Below are 18539 nucleotides of genomic sequence, written 5' to 3'. Positions count from 1 at the left end.
GTACCTACCCAGTATGATGTGTACTGACTACTGATGGGAGTATGGCAGTAAACAAGCATCCTTCTCTTGAGAACTTACATTGTAGTTGTGGGGTAGACAAGTTAAACAGTAGGTTAGATAATAAGTACTTGGGAGAACGTAAAGCAGAGAAGGAAGGATAGGGACTGTGTGTAAGTGTACGTGTGCATGCAGGTAAGTAGGGTTGATGGAAATAAGATGGCTCAAAATTACATTTCAGCAGACATGAAAGAGGTGAGCAAGCAAGCCATGGGAATAGTTGGGATAAGATCTTATCAGGATCATTCTAGGAAACAAGTGCAAAGGTCGCAAAGTAGGAACATAGCTGAGGAAGCCAGTGTAGCTAATGTGGAAATGAGTGAGGAGGGGAGTAGTAGGATGTGTGCTTAGAGAGGCAATAAAAGTCTAGATACTGTAGGGCCTAGTAAATAAAATTGAAATGGGCACCACTGAAAAAATTTTGGGCAGAGAAGTGACATGATCTAGCTTAGGTTTTAAAATGTTTATTTGGGCTTCTGTGTAGAAAATGGATTGCAGGACTCAAGAGTAAGGAGATTCACAATAATTAAGGTAGGTAAGAGATAAGAGTGGCTTGGACCAGGTTGTAAGAAGGTAATGGGGAGTAACATATCTTGAAGTTGGAGCCAATAGGATCTCCTATAAGGTAGGAAGAAAAAGAAGTCAAGGATGACTCCCAATGTTTGGCCTGCCCAACTGGAAGGATGGAGTTGTCATATACCGAGATGAGAATGTCTACAGAAAGATCAGGAGTTTGGCATTTATTCTCAATACCAAGCCCCCTACCTCCCATACACGCACACTTCTCTAGGATTAGCGCCCCCTCTCATTCCAAATTTTAAAAAATTATTTTCCTTTAAGAGTTCGTCTTTCTTAGCCTCTATTTACAAACACGCTCAGGTCCACTTTAAACCTATTCACTAGATATAGGTCCATTCTGTTTCTCAGTTATCTTAAAATGGAAAAAAATAGCCTCTACATCTTAGGGTTGCTCTGGAAATTAAATCTTTACATATGTAATTTCCCAGAATTTAATACTCAGAAAATGTTGCAGTAAATGAACACAAAAGAAAACTAAGGGCTTATCCTGTATAAACAATAATAATCAAATGTCTGATTTTTTACCGGTTGTGTAGGCTGGTTAGGTAGTAGCAGCATACCACCACAGACAGGGCGCCCAGAAACTGCCTGAGAATCAGCCACGTTGAATTTGGAAATACAACCGCATCCCGCGAACGAAACCTGCAGCCTGCGCTCGCTACGCCTCACTCTCCGCGTGGCGGAATTGCTGAGGAGGAGGTCTCACCTAACCTAGCCTCAGTTTTTCAGAGCCCCGCCCTCCCATGCACGATATGGGTAGCTGGCCTCGGCCAATGGTGGCACAGTGCCTTAGGCGCGGTAGCCAATCAGTGGTTGGCAGCCCGGAAAGGAGCGGGGCCGAGCTAAAAGCAGCTGACGCGGCCAGAGGGCATGCGGCGTGGCGCGGCGGGGCCGCAGAGGTAAGATGGCGTCTGTGTTTGCTCTTCGTCTTTGCAGTTACGCTGCTGCTTCGCCCTTTCTGCTCCCTCAGAGCTGCTACTCTGCCTCGATTAGCATCGGGGTCGCTTTCCTCCCTTAGGCTCCGAGGACCGAGAAGCTCTGGTTCCTGGAGCCTTGGGACAAGATGGCGCTTGCACGCGCAGCCGAGGACGGCTCGGCTCAGCCTTGAGCTCTGAGGCGGGCCGGGACAAAGGCGGTGTGCAGGGCGGCGGAGGCGGGGCGCGGCGGCGTTGCTGCCTCTTCGTGGTACTGGCACTTTGCGCTCAAGCTGCGGCGGTGCGAGCTTTCGAGATTCTTTCAGTGTGGTGGAGGTGGAGGTGGGGGTGGGGGCGGGGGCGGGCATAGGGGGAGAAGTGGAGGTGAGGGAAATTCACTAACATGCCTGGGGAGACCTAGGCCGAGGGGAGTTACGAAGCGTGACTTCTGTCTGTTGCTTAGAAACTACCCGCAGTTGGCCAGGATGTTGTAAAGAAGGAATTTCGGGGAAGGGTAAGGGCGTTTTGATCTTTTGTGTGATTCTGCAGGTTTTGGTATGAACAGGATTCGGATCCACGTCTTGCCGACCAATCGGGGTAGGATCACCCCAGTGCCCAGGTCTCAGGAGCCTCTCTCTTGTTCATTCACTCATCGTCCATGCTCACAACCTCGTCTGGAGGGACAGGAGTTTTGCATTAAGCATATCCTTGAAGACAAGAATGCGCCCTTCAAGCAGTGTAGTTACATATCGACGAAGAATGGGAAAAGATGTCCCAATGCCGCTCCAAAGCCTGAGAAGAAAGATGGGTATATATGTGTAGATATTTTTGTCATTTGCATTCTTAGTTTTAAAGTGAGAGCGGGATGGGGTATGATGTGGCTTGTGGGTAGCTACCGAATTGTCAACTCACGTGCTTGTAAAATTGGAATTAAGAATATATCCTTAGAAAATAAAAAAACGGTGAAAACTGGAAGGAGACCACTTTCAATTGGGCCACTCAGTTCATCTCTTTGGATCTTTTTCTTATCCATAAAATAAAGGAATATTCTAGATTATTCTTAACCCGGGGGTCCATGGCTCTTTAAAGGAATATTCTAGATTATTCTTAACCCAGGGGTCCATGGCTCTGAATCTTTTTAAATAATATGTAAACTGTATATACATATATTCTGGGAACGATTTCATAGCTTTCATTACATAAGCAAAGGTATCCATGTAGAAGCATAATAGCTAGATAATTCTGCATATACTTTTTTGTTTTAAAATTGTATTCCACATCTTATTACCTACAACGTATTGATATTGAAGTAAAGTGTAGAGATAAAAGTTGGATCTCTGATTTGTTATGAGATGATGTCAGCATTTTTATAGTTGGAATGTTTTGTTTGATGGATAGAGTACTAGGTTATGCTACATGCATTTCCCTTTACTAATACCAAATGAGTTGACCTTGAGACAGTTAAATTACTCTGCCTCACTGGCCTTTTTAATTTATAAATGAAGCTAATGGTCATTTTAATTTCCTAAAAATGATCTAAAGATCAGTGAGTATGAAAGTCATTGAACTCTTTCAAGAAAACCTGAGTATAAAATGTTAATATTTTGTCTCTTCAGGGTGTCCTTCTGTGCTGAACATGCCCGTAGGAATGCCCTGGCACTTCATGCTCAAATGAAGAAGACTAGTCCAGGGCCTATGGGTGAAACACTCTTGTGTCAGCTGAGCTCATATGCTAAGACAGAGCTGGGGTCTCAAACTCCAGAAAGTAGTCGCAGTGAAGCCAGCCGAATTCTAGGTAAGGATCTTGTCTCCTAGAAAGAAAAAGGAGGAAGAAGGGTAACAGAACTTATTTTGGTTCAGTGCCTTGCACATATATAACACTTGATAATACAATATTATTATTAATTCATTAGCGATTTGGTGAGATTCCAGCATTGTTATGTTGTTCACCAATTCTTTTCCGATTTAAGTAGTGTGTGCTTAGGTTTATTTTCCTGAGTTTACTTTCTTCATTGCTGTTTATATATTTTTCATCTTTGCTAGGTAAAGTCATTTCAGGTAACAATTTTGAGTAGGACTTTTGTTCTTTTGAGGGCATGTTTAACTTCATTTATGTTGCAAGTAGTCTTACTTGGGTTTTATTTTTTTAAGCCGTTTTTATTTGCCAGTATCTTTGTACTGAGTTATTTTAATTTTAAAATTTGGGTTGATGTGTTGAGTAATCCAGTTTTGTGTGGTGGAGTTAAAGAGGTGAGAAGTCTTAATGGCTACTCTCCCTTCCTTGCCTCAGATGAAGACAGCTGGAGTGATGGGGAGCAGGAACCCATTACAGTGGATCAGACATGGAGAGGTGACCCTGACAGTGAAGCTGATAGCATAGACAGTGATCAAGAAGATCCCCTAAAGTAAGTTGTAACTCCACATAAGGCTTTTAAATATTTAATGTAGTTAGTATGTGGAATGTAGTATTGCATACTGTTAATAGATTAATAACCTAGGAGGGTCGAAGATAGCTTAGCTATTTGTGAGCAAAAACAGCTTCTGTGAATAAAAGTGTCATGGTTCATTATCGTCTTGCTTCACGGCAGGATTTGATTCTTTTTTAGAAGTCTTATAATTTGGGAAAATTGTTGGACATCAAATTCTACACACGAGAAAGAATAAGGGAGAAAACAGGAAATTTCTTGGATGTAGGAGTGGGAGGTGGGTTGAGAAATGCTTAGATCAGTCAGAGTAGGGAACATTGATGTGAATGAATTCTTGGCTTAAACTTAAGGAATCATAGTATTTGAATAACTACTTTTTTTGTAAAGTTACATTTTATGGTTTTTTGTTTTTTGTTTTTTTGTTTTTTTTTTTTTAAGAAAAATAAAAAAGTGTTCAAGAATTTCCTTTGGTTTCATGCCTAAGAAAGAGAAACTGATTTAGAAACCAGGAAGTGAGTAATCAGCCTAATTATATTTTACTAAGGTTCTGTACTTAACCTGTGATCACCTCAGGAGTTGAAGAAACATAAAAACATTGGCACTCTAGAGTCTCATATTTCTGTGTCTCATGGTTTGGGTTACTTAGCTTTTTTTTTTTTTTTCCTTCTGACTTAATGTCTCTTAACACTTTCCACTGACAGTGTAGATGGAAGTACTGTAAATAGTGGGAGGGGTAATGAATTTCTAGACTAGACTGTTTTGAACTTAAAGTCTTAGAATAGCGTTTTCTTCATTACCTTGGATTCTGAGGTTTATAAGAAGTCATTGAGGGTTACATTTTCTGAGTAGAATAATTTTATCTATTTGAGTAATCTCTAGTCATCTATTCAGGAAGAACTTGTTTCAAAAGTCTCTTAAGTAGTTTGGGAAGGAATGTTTGTTTTCTAACAAGATTCTCTCATAGTAGTAACTTTATACCAAGCATATTCTTTTTTATTTTTTATTGTGCTTCTAGAAATGACGGACTTGCTGTTTTGAAGAGGTATATGCTTTGTAGGGTCACACAGAGTGACTGTTCGTTGTGTGGTAAACACTCAGCTTTGAAGGTCCAGAAACTTGATTTTGTCTTTAGTAATCTAGAGTGGATCAGTCTCTAGGGGACACATTCCTGCTAATCTGATTTACAAGAGACTGCTCTGCAAACCAAAATACCTGTTTATACCATAAGTGTAAATGTTAAAAAGATAGGAATTTGATGTCAGTTTCTCCCAAAAGGAACATTCGAAAGAGAAAATAAAGCCCCCCAAATTTAAAATTTTCATCTTCGTGCCAGTGTTTGTTATTATTAGAGCCACTTCTTGAATCATTAACAGTTTACAGCATATATGTTCACTTGCTTGTTTCAGAAAAGGTACTTTTAGTATTTATGGTAATGTTAGAGATTTTATCCTAACTAGAATTACTGTTGCCATAGTTTTTTTCTGCTTTGTAGGTGTATACATATGTGATTTCCCAAAAAGTAACCATTTACTTAATTACTTTGTAAAAAGTAATTTTTAAAAGCTTGTTTACAGCATCCAGCGCTGGTGAAGTTTTAGTTTAAGAGTAATTGTTAAATCTTTCTTTCACTTTTTAAAAAGTAAGTTTTGTTATATGACTTCTGCAGGGATCCAGAACTTGTTTTGAGAAAGGTCATTTCAAATTATTGAGTCTTCATTATTACCAAAATAAAGAAATTTGAGAGAATGCCCTTTAATAAGAGACACTGTTGAATGGAGTATAAGGTAATTCCTTCTTTCTTGAAGATGAATTCTAACAATAAAACCTTGACTTATATTTGTGCATGTCACAAAGGGAGTTAGACAACTAGTTGTGACTGTCTAGCACATCTGTCTTTAAATGATCTTGTCACATAAATTAGACTAGATATTCATAGTAGTTGGGATGCTCACCCCACCTCAAATGATTTGTAGTAAATTCTCATTGTAGTGTCTTCCATTTATAAATTCTGCTTCCCAGACTGTTGATTAAATCCTCTTCTGATAGGGTACAATGAAATTAATTTCATTTTAATAAACCTAATACTTAGGTTATTGCCTCAGTATTTTTAGGGTTGCAGACATAGCTCATTTTCCTGAAGAAATAACCTTGTCACCTTGTTTAGACATTAGATATTTTTAAAACCTTTTCGTATTTTCTGATAGTGTTATGTTTTGTTATATCTGTAATTTGCTGGTTTTACTCATATTTTGGTTTTTAATTTTTGTTCACATTTATTTCAGAGTATTTTGTAGTTACACTTCTCTTATATACAGGTAGTATTGGCTCCTATTTATATTTAAGAAAAAAATTGTGGCAGAGGTTACTTGCTTTTAGTCCTAAAGTTAATGATTTTATTTCTCCTGTGTATTTCAGTGGCCTTAACAGCTAATTTTTAAAGAAAGCATAATTTTTGGATTTAAAATTAGTTTGAGTATGTAATTTGTGTGTATTGCCTTTTAAGGGAAATAACTTAGTCAAAATAGAAAAAGTCAGGGTATATAATGTAGCTTGTTCTTGCTGTTTATATAGTGATCACACAAGACAAATGGCACTAAAAATTTTTTAAATTTGCAGTTTATCTTTTTAATTTTGAGTTGACTCAGGCAGGAAACAGTCTCTAGTTAAACTGCCATTTAACTCGTTTGCTTATGTGACCTCAATCACTAGAATAAATTTTTAAAAAGTTCTATTTATAATTGGCAGTAAAAGTTAATAAAGTTGATGTGGATCATTTAGATATTTGGTAATTAGGGTTGACCCAGGGTGTACTGTATTTTGAGACTGTTGTCAAGAAAATGAGCTGAGGACACTGTCTAGCCATTGTGACCAGTGTTTGAGTGCTCATGTAAACTCTAATATGTAGGAATATGTTTTGAAATTAGAAGTTGTAATTGTTTATCTTTTGTACTTTATAATTAAAATATATTAAGATACATGTTACTAAATTGAACACTGAGTTGTCCTGTTAAGTGATTTTTCTGTATTATTAGATGGAATTAGAATGTAGATTAATAAAAAATTTTGTATAGCTTCACTTTTTAAATATAATGCACATAACTAGGAGAAATAATGAAACGTCTTCCTTGTTATCGTCGGATCATACATTAGTCTCTATTCTTAGAGATTTCCTTTTTTCTTAATAACATAACTTCAGCGATATGTGTGGAAAGATTCCTGTTAATAAGGCCATTGTCTCATCAGTGACTACTTCTTAAATAACAAACTTAAGTCTAATCTCAACTTTTTTCTCTTTTTAAGCTTGGGTTTTATCGTTGTGCTTTCTTATACTTTTCTGACTTCTCTGTTTTATTGCAGACATGCTGGTGTCTACACAGCTGAAGAAGTGGCCCTGATTATGCGTGAGAAACTAATTCGTTTACAGTCTTTGTACATTGATCAGTTTAAACGACTTCAGCATCTGCTCAAAGAGAAGAAGCGACGGTACTTACATAATCGCAAAGTGGAACATGAAGCTCTAGGCAAGTTTGATGCCTGTTCCAACAAGCTAGTGCAGGTTCAACATGTGAACCCACATGTTGGCAGTAGTTAGATTTATCTCTGTCTTCGTACTTGGAGTGGAGGAGAATTTGCTTTTGAAACTACCTGTCTTATGGCCAAAGATTTTTTTGTTAATTTGGAGAAATGTCCTTGATTGATTGCTCCGCAAATAACATCTTGAATGTTGTGACTACCCAGGTAGTAGTCTCCTAACTGGCCCAGAGGGACTTTTGACCAAAGAACGAGACAATTTAAAGCGCCTAAAATGTCTTCGGCGGTATCGTCAGCGCTATGGAGTGGAAGCCTTACTACATAGGCAGCTGAAGGAACGCAGAATGCTGGCTACAGATGGTGCCGCCCAACAGGTAATTTGTGTATATATCTCTAAGGTGTATACATTTACTTTATTTATGAAGTTAGGGTAATTGTCAAAACACTGTTGTACAGTCTTGGCTCTAACATCTGACTTATTGGATGTGGGGTATATTGAAAAGAGCACTTATCCCGAAGTCTGGAGACATGAGTTCTAGTCTTAGTTCCCTTCTGACCAGTTATGTGCTTGCACTAATAATGTGTCTGGGCCTCTGTTCTCATCTGCAAATTGAGGGCATAGATTTCTCAGTTCTTTGGTTCAGAAATTCTTCAGTTTAAAAATAGGGACAGGTTAATAAGCCCAGATTCCTGGGAATCTTGTTTTAGAAGGTGGGAAAATAGAATGATAGGAGCAATGAATGTTAGAAAGTAAGGTTGATAGAAAGCAGAGTTAAGTGATCATTCTTAAATTTGTTTCTTAAGCTCTTGGTCTCTGCTTCACTAAGAGTAATTCTATTTTTATGTTTTATTTGTTGAGGCTTCACAGATTATAATTTTGAAAATAGTTTTGCTGAAAGATAAAATAATTTGAAAATCATTAGGCTGTATTAAAAGTTTATAATACTGACAGGTGAATTTCAGGTTAAGATTGACTTGGGCATGAGATTTTTAATTTCTTTTTTCTTGTATATCATATTGGTGAATAATGTTGAATTTTTTAGCTTTTAAAACCAGTGTCATTAGTGGCAACATTGTGAAACCCTGCCTTAGAGTTTAGCAGTTTGCAAGAATGAATTGAAAGAAATGGTTTTATTCGAGGCAAAAATACCCAATTTACAGTTGTTAACTAGTCTCAAAGATAATTGATAGGTTCTTTTGTGGGGTGATTTTTGTTTGTTTATTTATTTGTTTTGATTTATCTGTTTTCTCCATTTTAGGCCCATACCACTCGTTCCAGTCAGAGGTGTTTGGCCTTTGTGGATGATGTTCGTTGTTCCAATCAGTCTCTCCCAATGACCAGGCATTGCCTTACCCGTATCTTTTTACTCTGTTTAATTTGCTATCTAGATTGAAGGCTAGTGGGAATCTGATGGTTTGCTTAATTGAAGGTCTTTGTTTTCCTTTGGCCCTGAATCAAGGCCAGCAGTTTGCTTAAGCTGTTGGTTTCAAGCAGGAGCCTAAAAAAAGTCTTTCTATGGTCTGTTGGCCGTTTCAGATCTTAGGTAATGTAATGGTCAATTCATTAGAAAGAAACATCTGAGTCATTTGTGATAGATGTGGGTTAATATCTATTTGTAGTCAGTTAATATTGGGATTCCAAAATACAGAGATCCTTGATTTAATTTGTTCTTTAGAATTATGATACCATTTAATCCAGTTATTACAAAAATTACTGTGGGTGTTTCTATCAATAACAGGATTGTTCTAAACTGTGTGAGCTTCCTTTGAATATTATTCTTTCATATGGTCAGGGTCCTAACTTGTATTTTTAAGACTTCATTTAAATTGGAAATGTGTTGTTTCCAAAAATGGGTTGATTTGCCCTCAGTTAATTTGGCTTTGAACCATCATAGCATCTTTTGATCCTGCTATGGGACTGTATTTACTATTGGGCTATAAAACTTTTTGAGCTGTTTATTAAATTGTGAAAAGTATGTCTTTATTATGGACATTGATTAAGTTACTTTTGCTGTAAAAGCATTTGTTAAAAATGATCATTATATTAAAGGCATAAATATTGCTGGATTTCATTTTCATGGCAAGAGATAAAACATTTCGAAAGAAAATATTTTTTAAAGTATTAATTTATTAATGCAACAAATGTCTGCTAAAGGATTACTGTCCTTAAGATATGAAATGCTTATGCAAAGTAACTAAAAACTAAAAGCAAATGTTAAAAACATAATTAGACAAAGGCTGGCTATGGACAGATTTAAAAGTAGAAGTGGCTGATAGATGAATAGTGCTTATCACTATAAATAACTGAAATAGGAAATAAAAAGTTTTTAATCATAAATTTGATAATTACATGTATATAATGAGAGTGAATTTCCAAAGTTGGTGACTGTAAGGTGAAATGGGCCCTTCTAAATGCTTCCAGTGATAAAAGCTTTTTAGAAAGCAGTTTAACAATATTCATATTCTTTGATATGATAACATCACCTCTGGGAATTTATTTTAAGGAGCTAATCAAATGCAGACCAGTATTTTTACTTAAAATGTCTCCAACTGGAAAGAGCCTTAAATTTTTCAGAGATGGGCAATAGAGAGGAAAATTGATACAACCTAATATGGACTATGTTCTGGCATTAACTAGATTTAACAAAATTTATAAATTACATGGGAAAATATTTGATAGCAACAAAAGTAAGACATGGAAATGTGTAAAGTATGTTAACTTTACATATTTACATATTCCAAGTATGTAAAACATACAAGGAACTAAATACTGGGAGAGAATATAATAGAAATGTGATTATTTTTGCATGGCGGGTTATGATTGCCCTTTATTCCTCTGCTTTGTACTTCTCAGGTTTTCTTCATTGAGCTTGAATTACTTTATAAGGCAAAAATACCCAATTTACAGTTGTTAAGGAATATTTTAGACTTTCTTACGGTATACTCAAATCATTTATTAGAATATTAATATTTTTAAAAGTAAAGTTGAAAATGAAATGTATTTGAAAAGAGAAGGGAAGTGTTTTTTTCTTTCATGCTCTTTTCCTTTCCGCTTTATAGTTGCCTAAGTCACTTACCCTTCCTTAAGTCCTTATCTCAGAGAAAGATGCGACTGCCATTGGTGACCTGTTAACTCTCTTTACTCTGGTCTAATGGAGACAGCACTGGACTGAAAGTGAAGGACCCAGACTCTAGTTGTAGGTCAACCATTCCCTTCTCTTTTTCTCTGTTCCCATATGAAAAGAAAGCGGGTGGAGAAGGATTGCGGGGGGTTGCTTTGGAGAATATGTGGTATTAAATGAGACTTGTGAAAGTCTTTCAAAAAGATTTGGTTAAAACATTTATTTTAATGGATTAAATTTTAAATATTAACAATGTAAAGAAGATTGGGCTTTTTAAGCACATAGAGACTGCAAATCTGTTCCCATTAGATTCCTGTTCATTTGATTGTTCATTTTCATTCAATAAATATTTACTTTGTACTATTTACTGTTCCTTTTTTAGTTTTCAGCTGGGGGCCATTTTATTCCCCATTTGGCAATGTGTGGAGACATTTTTGCTTGTCATAACTTAGTTGGGGGTGCTACTGACATCTAGTGGGTAGAGGCCAGGAATGCCGCTAAACATCCTGCAGTGCACAGGACAGCCAGTGTCATTAGTGGCAACATTGTGAAACCCTGCCTTAGAGTTTAGCAGTTTCCAAGAATGAATTGAAAGAAATGGTTTTATTCGAGAATTTTTATTTGGTTTAAAAATTACAATGTACATTAGACTTTTTAGGTTTTAAAAATGACCTTGAAATTTTGAGAATAAAAATTACTTGTAATTTCCTAATCCTGGATACAATCAGTTCATAGAAAATTGTGCTTTCTTATTTAGAAATAAGCCCAAATTTGAAGTAATAAGAAAATAACCATGTAGTTAGGATCTCAAGAAATGGTAATACTTAAGTAAAATATATTTTGTAGAGTAACTTGAACTGGAATGTTGTTGTTTTATCTAATCGTGATTTCAATTTTGATTCATCTTACAGAGCTTCTTTGCCAACTTGGAAATAATAGCCCTTTTCTGCTTCTAGCCTTAACAAAAGTTGTTAGAGCTCTTGGAGCGTTCCTGGAGTACTTTCTTTCCATGGGTCCTCATAAGCAAAATTATCTTCTTCCCTTTCTCTTTGGCATCACAGCAGGACTCCCCTACACTAACACCCCTGGTCCTCCACTTTACCTCCCCAATCCCCCCCACCCAAAATATAATAGCTGCTAATTACTATTACTAGAGCTTCCATTTTCCCTAGTTCCCTGCTGCTTTAAACAGATTTATCATGTAAGCGTTTTGGAAACAAGGTTGGAAAAGTTTTTGCAAACTTTGCCAGTCTGCTTAATAGAGCAGGTACAACATTGTTGTCTCTTGACTCTTGGAAAGGGTTGGTGGAGACCTCTGCCAGCTATTTGCATTTGCCATGACATGTTTCTGAACAGGTGTAGATTCCTACACCTGTTGCTGTTTGCTTAGCACTGCCTTTTCACATATTTTGTATTTTCCCTGTGAGGGAGAACAAAGTTAGTGTTTCTAGTTCAGATGGCTAAGATCTTGAAATGGAGGTTGAGGATGTTTTAAATTACTGATAGCTAGAATTAGATGCTAGTAAATGCCACTTAATTTTGAGAAGTAACTTTTAAAGATTGCTAACTGCATTTGGTTCTGTATCAAATGTAACCACAATTGTGTAGTCCAGACCTTGAGTTTTATATGGCAGACACCGCCTATGTTTTATATCTACCATAGATCCATTTTATTTCCCTTGACCATTTTTCTACAGATATTTGTCAGGACACGAATCAGGTTCTCTTCAAATGCTGCCGGGGGTCTGAAGAGATACCCTGCAACAAACCAGTTCCTGTAAACCTCTCTGAAGATCCCTGCTGCCTACTGCATTTCCAATTGCCTCCTCAGATGTATAAGCCCGAGCAGGTACTGTCTGTGCCAGACGATCTGGAAGCCGGCCCCATGGATCTGTACTTGAGTGCTGCTGAGCTTCAGCCCACTGAGAGTTTACCTCTGGAGTTCAGTGATGTAAGTTAGAGAAGCTCTGCTCTGGTTGGCCTTTGAGGCGAGGCCTTATTTATTAATGGTGAGAATAGGTTAGTCTTTTGTGGTCAGGATGGTTGATAAAGTTTTTGAAATGATATGTGTATGGCTGTATTTGTATGTTAGCATATTCATTGGCAGAAGCATATTAGCATATTAAATTGGCAGAAGTTTTTCTGAGAGAATGATAAGGGAAATTATAAACTAAGAGAAGTTGGAAAGTCAAGTTATGGTTAGATTTGGTGTAGCCAGGAAATTTGGTACCCATCCACGAGGTGAGTGATTCACTAGAATCTTAATACAAACCAGTTCTGATATCTACTCTTGACAGTGTAAACTTGATTTTCAGCTCTGTAGTAGGGTTTTCATTTTCAGATTAATGTGTCTGCCAGGAAATGACTCTGAACTTATCTCAGGTTACTGGTTTTTAGTTTTGGTATATTATTACATACTCTGTTGTGAATGAACTGGAACAACAGTGATCTCCTTGAGTATTTTTTTTTTACAGCCTTCTAAGTATGTTTACTACCCTACCTCCTTTAGCTTATTCCTCGATTGGTCTCAGCCTATAAACCTAGCTTACATTTTATTTGTTTCTCTAATTAGCACTTACTACTATTTGACTTTAGGGATCAGTTGACATTCTGTCTCTTTCTTGGCACTTTGCTTAATCTTTAGCCTTCTGGATAAAGGTCTTCATTATTTATTCTGATGATAAATCTTCTGAATTTCATAATAAATTATTTTGTGTAAAACCACGACATGTTTAAGGTGACAAATCTAAGTGGAAAATTCAATATAGGTTGCAAGATTTTTGCTAAGGGTACAAGCAATATTTGGGTAGCCTGGAGGAGGGTATTGCTCACTAAAAAAGATATACCAAGGTAGGGTAGTATCTGAAAAATAAAAAGTGGCATTAAGAAAAAACCAATTGCAGTTTTTCCCATAATTTCTCCTCCCTTTTTGGGGGTTGTATACTGTCTATAGGTATATTAAACTTCTGATTTATATTACTTTATAATAAAATTATAATTTTTGTCGTAATCCTGATTATAATTGCTCTTTAAAAAGTTTTTTTCACACAGATTCATAGAATATAAACTAGAAAGGGACCTTGGAGATGATATATTCCAGTATCTCTCAAACTTTTCCAATGAGATTATATTGTAGTAAATGACTAGATAGCCCTAGATCGATAAGGACAGATTTTTTTTTACTACATTTTACATATGAAGAAAACCAAGGTGCTTTTTTTTTTTTTTTTAACGTAGTAATACAAGGAGCTTTATAGGGTCTAAAAAATAACCTAATAATCACTATATCATCAAGTTCTTTTCAAATATTAATGCGTTTATGTAGAAACTAGCACATGTTTTATATAGATGTACTAGGTTATTAATATTTGTTATCTGTTAATTTCTAGAGTCATTTTCTGTTTTTACCAGTTCGCTTTTCCCCCATTCATCTGTTTTTACCGTGTTAATTTTAAATGATGTTTTCTTTCTCAAACCTTTGATAATCTAGGTTTAAGAAAACATAACTGTTTCAGTATGTTTGAAGATTATATTCTTTACTCTTTGGAGAATATTTACACAAAATATTAAAGATTGTAAGATGTGACCATAGGCAAAACTTACATTTAAGGAATCTTAAATTTTAAAAATATTTAAAAATATGTCATCAAATTTGTTAATGCATATATGTGGCATGGATTTCTTAAAGAATATGAGAAGTAACTTTATTTTTGAGAATCTGAGAAGTTTTGACCCTTACCTTTGTTAGAAGTCAAAGTGATAAACAATCATCTCTTTATAATTGGTCATCTAATATGTTCATATTAATGTTCTTTTGATAAACTACATTGGTCATTAAAAAGTATAGTTTTATTCTTAACCTTTGGAGGTAAAAATTGTTCAGAAAATATTGAAACAAAATTCAGTTGTAGAAAAGAATTTTTGTTCTCCCATAAATTCTGGATATATTTATTAGTATACAGTTTTTTGGGAAAAAATAATTTCTTAATTATATGAATTTCACCAGGCAATCTTTTTACCTATATTTTGCCTTATATATCATCTCTATAACTTGGTAACAACTTTGGTAACTACTCATGGGAGGGCCATGTATTGGATATTAACATGGTTAAAAATTCAGCCTTTTATTCAAGATAATACACTTGCCTGTTTTCTGTGCTTTGATCCAAGGATGTTTGGCAAGTAACAACCTAATACCTTTATCCTGTTACTTTGAGCTTGCTCTTTTTATGTGTGTTGGTTTTTGAGATCAGAACAAAAATGAATTCTCAGTGTCTTGATGCTTGCGTCTCTAAACATTCCTGTTAATGGTAGGCATTTCTGCTGATTGTTTTTTCCTTTCTTATTTTAGGTATCTTTCCTCAATTTTAATTCTTATAACAGACAACACTGAACATGTGAGAAAAGCCTTTTCAGGATATATTTTCCTTTGAAAAGATTTCCATACCATTGTCATCTTGAGACTTGGAAAACTTTTGCCTCATCACTTAAATGGGTTCTTCTAAATTCCAAGTTAATTATTTATATGATAATATAATAATTGTCCATATTAAAAGAATTGGAGAAAATAGTTCACTCTCTTAACGATGTGAGAACACTATAGTGGCTGGATGTTATAGAAGTTTCTAATAAATCCAGAATGAATGTTAGGTAGCTGACTATCCTTTTCTTTCTGCTTCTGCTTAAATTGAGCATCTTTAAGGCCAGTACATTCTTGATGTATATTCTTCACCTTAATTATTGTAAAGGTGTGATTCTCATTTCTGATGATTAGCACACCAAAGAAAGGGAAAGGATTTCAAACTCTTAGAGTTATTTAAAAGAATAAAACTAAGTAAGCTTCTCATGAAGCTAGATTACTGGAAACACAGCCTCTGTAAAGCGGATTGGGTATTAGGGGAGTACAAACTCTTGGTTAATTTTCACTCTTAGATAGGAGAGGTTAGCTGTAGACTCTTAGAAAGTGGTGACGTGAAAGTCAGTTTGACACATCGAAGCTTTGCAATGCTTTAGGCCCTGAATCAAGACCAGTGGTTTGTTGTAGCCATTGGTTTCAAACAGGAGCCAAGAGCAATGTCATTCTATGGTCTTTGGCCGTTCAGGACCACAGTGGGAATGGCCAATTCAATTGGAAGAAACAGTCTATAGAATATAATGTTTCTTTTTTACAGATCACTTGGACTATGTTAGGTTTAAGAATCAGGCACTTACTCTGTGGGGATAGGGACTTAAGCAAAATAGTATTTCATAGCCATTAGGAGGGATTTTGAGTTTTTTGTCCTTCCTCATTTCTCTCCTCTTTCTTTTTCCCTTTCTTGCTCCCTGCCTTGCTTGTGGTTGTTAGAACATTAATCAAGCAATCTCACATTATCCAGTCTTTTAAGACAGTATTTCATTTTAATTTGCAGTTATGCTGATAGTCCATGTTAGAGTCACCACTGGTGAACTTAGATGTTGACTACAGTTAGTCTTGGAATATGCTTTTTAAAAAAATAAATACTTATTGTAAAATATTTAACATAAAATTTACTATTTTACCCATATTTAAGTGCACAATTCAGTAGTGTTAAGTACATTGACATATTGTGCCACCATAATCACTGTCCATTTCTAGAACTTTTCCATCAGCCTGGAGACTTTGTACCCATTAAACTATAACTCCCACTTCCCCTCTCTCCCCAGGCCCTGGCATCTACTGTTCTGCTTTCTCTGAAATTTTCTACTTAAAATATATGCTCTATAAAGCTACTATAGTGGTCTGTGTTTTATTCTTGGCAGCAAGAAAAAAAATCTTAGTGCTTTTGGATCTTGTCCCATTTGTTGGACAATATGGGAAAGTCTTTTTTGATTCATGGTAGGTAAGGGGTGAGGGAAGTATGGGAGAATTGCTTTGAGTTTTGCTGAAAAGTATGCCAGCTTTAGCTAATTGATTCCTTTGGTATTGCTGATAGGCTTTTCTTTTTCTTTTCCTAGGACTTGGATGTTGTGGGTGACGGTACACAGTGCCCTCCTTCACCCTTGCTTTTTGATCCTTCACTAAACCTTGAAGATCATTCAATCAAAGACATTGCTGAAGGCCCAGTGGATATTTTGGCAAGTGAAGAACAACCCCAGCCAGCCTTTCCTCGTATAGTGACCCAACCAAGCAGAGGGTTCCTTGCTGGCATGTACTCCTAGGGAGTGGGCTTGTCATCGCACATACACAGTAAAAGTTCCCCAGATGGTAGTTCTTCAGATGGGCCCTTAGAACACCTAATGGCTCTAGGTTCTCAAGTCTCAGAGAGCAGGACACAAATTTAGTTAACTAGAAAAGGTTGAGACAAAGAATCTAGGTAAAATATTTCTTTTAAGGGAGAGTTCAGCACTGGAATTGCTGCTATCATAGAGGAAGGATAAGTAATGTGATTTGGCTTCTTTCTTTGAGATTTGGATGAGATACCTACGGCCCTGACTGAAAACCAGCAGTTATACTGTAGCTGTTGGTTTCAAGCAGAGGCCCAAAGGACCATCTTCCTGTGATCTGTTGATTTTTCTGGAACCTCAGCAGAGAATGGCTATTTCATTTGGAAGAAACAACCCACAGCTCTCTCTCATTGGGAGAGCCTCAGGAATGCTGCAAATAATGACTTAGGATTTCAAGGGTCAGGGATAGTTAAGTATGGGGAAGAGTAACTGCCCAAAATTATTTTATTTCTGTTGTCTTTTTCTTGTTGCTATGATAAATGGATCATTTCTAAGTCAGATTTTTATTCAGACCACAACAAATGAATTTGTAACCAAAATGACTCTCTTTTATCAGGGCCAGATGCAGATGACCGGAGATGGGCGCAGATTGCAGGGATCTCGAAGTTCTGAGAAAGCCTCTGCACCATTGCCTCAAAGTGGAATAGCTACTGCAAATGGGAAGCCAGAACCCACTTCCATCAGTTGATAGTTTGTTTTGGGAACCATTTGACTTTGGAGGATTTGAATTTCCCATTCTTTAAACAAGTATTTCTGACCATCTCTTATTAAAGGACAACCCAGACTGCTTTGTTTTTCTTCTGGGTTATTGAGTGCTGTAATCAAACATAAACCAAATTGTTGGAGAAGGGACCAATTGTGTCTAAAAGTTGTGGATGTCTTCCCACTTGGGCAAGGAAGAGAGAAAGGTGAATCTGCTGCTGGGATTGAGCAAAGATTTGGCAATCTGTGCCTAAGAGGGGGGAGAGACATCTTTGTAAGAAGATTTCCCAAGACTTGGAACAAATCCACATAGGCGTTTTGGTGGAAGCTGTGTACCCTTGGAATATTGATGTACCTGCTTTCTGGTTATCACTATTTAACAGGCTCCATTTTAGCCTTTCCTCACCTCTCACCTAATTGGGTAATCTGAACCTCCTTCCCCCTTGAACTCTGAACTATAAACTCAGAAAACAGCCCAAAGGACCGGGCCCTCCTTAACCATCTATCTTGCCTCTAACTTTTGTAAATTTCTGTAGTGACTGTCTTATGTAAGATACCATAAAAAGTACTGTATATAGTTTCTATTAAATGTTAAAATGTTATGAAAATATGAAACAATCACTTGAATGCACGTTTTGTTTGTATTTGGGAGGGTATGTGTGTGTGGTGGGGCTGTCCTTAGGGAGCTGTGTCAATGGAAAGGGCTAAATGGGAAAGATATCCTTCCATTCCAAGAAGTAAATACATTTTCAGTAAATGACTTTGGTTTTGGTTTGCAGGATAATATAAGAACCTGTAAGAAGTAAATGGAAAGGGATCCGACTTCCTTATTAAAGCCTACCAGTTCCAAATACCTTCCTTTTTGCCCTCTTCTGTGCCCCCTATTTCCACTCTTTTCTATTTCATAATGCCTGATTATCATTTAAAATTCTCTAGGGCTAGCAGTCTATATATAACTCCCAGAG

General features: G+C 36.5%; 1 protein-coding gene and 3 non-coding genes across 6 annotated transcripts; all 4 read left to right on the top strand.

Moving 5' to 3' along the window:
- Nucleotides 1-1438: 1438 nt before the first annotated feature.
- On the top strand, nucleotides 1439-18195 carry KANSL2 (KAT8 regulatory NSL complex subunit 2). 3 transcript variants are annotated; one of them, XM_023535434.1, is made up of 10 exons: nucleotides 1439-1535; nucleotides 2100-2358; nucleotides 3167-3345; nucleotides 3841-3955; nucleotides 7334-7497; nucleotides 7715-7881; nucleotides 8767-8863; nucleotides 12327-12478; nucleotides 16603-16722; nucleotides 17429-18195. In XM_023535434.1, exons 2-10 carry the CDS (start codon nucleotides 2108-2110, stop codon nucleotides 17558-17560), a joined length of 1377 nt encoding a protein of 458 aa, XP_023391202.1. In that variant the 5' UTR covers nucleotides 1439-1535; nucleotides 2100-2107; the 3' UTR covers nucleotides 17561-18195. The 3 variants fall into 3 exon arrangements, with proteins under 3 accessions (XP_023391202.1, XP_011366529.1, XP_011366530.1); XM_011368227.2 differs by having other exon boundaries at nucleotides 1440-1535; nucleotides 12327-12580; XM_011368228.2 differs by lacking the exon at nucleotides 1439-1535 and adding an exon at nucleotides 1551-1851 and having other exon boundaries at nucleotides 12327-12580.
- Nucleotides 8952-9087, top strand: LOC111744756. The gene has a single exon (XR_002782336.1). It is a non-coding gene; the product is annotated as a small nucleolar RNA SNORA2/SNORA34 family (small nucleolar RNA).
- Nucleotides 15640-15772, top strand: LOC111744758. The gene has a single exon (XR_002782338.1). It is a non-coding gene; the product is annotated as a small nucleolar RNA SNORA2/SNORA34 family (small nucleolar RNA).
- On the top strand, nucleotides 17071-17207 carry LOC111744757. The gene has a single exon (XR_002782337.1). It is a non-coding gene; the product is annotated as a small nucleolar RNA SNORA2/SNORA34 family (small nucleolar RNA).
- Nucleotides 18196-18539: the final 344 nt, after the last annotated feature.

The sequence above is a fragment of the Pteropus vampyrus genome, unplaced genomic scaffold (assembly GCF_000151845.1).
Source record: "Pteropus vampyrus isolate Shadow unplaced genomic scaffold, Pvam_2.0 Scaffold140, whole genome shotgun sequence".
NCBI classification, from domain to species: domain Eukaryota; kingdom Metazoa; phylum Chordata; class Mammalia; order Chiroptera; family Pteropodidae; genus Pteropus; species Pteropus vampyrus.
Note: the sequence above shows the minus strand (reverse complement) of the source record. Positions and strands in the feature narration are given on the sequence as shown.

Coding starts and splice junctions, on each gene's coding strand:
- KANSL2 (XM_011368227.2), top strand. CDS start 2,108: ATGAACAGGATTCGGATCCACGTCTTGCCGACCAATCGGGGTAGGATC. Junction 3,346..3,840: donor TGAAGCCAGCCGAATTCTAG/GTAAGGATCTTG, acceptor TCCTTGCCTCAG/ATGAAGACAGCTGGAGTGAT. Junction 7,498..7,714: donor AGTGGAACATGAAGCTCTAG/GCAAGTTTGATG, acceptor GTGACTACCCAG/GTAGTAGTCTCCTAACTGGC.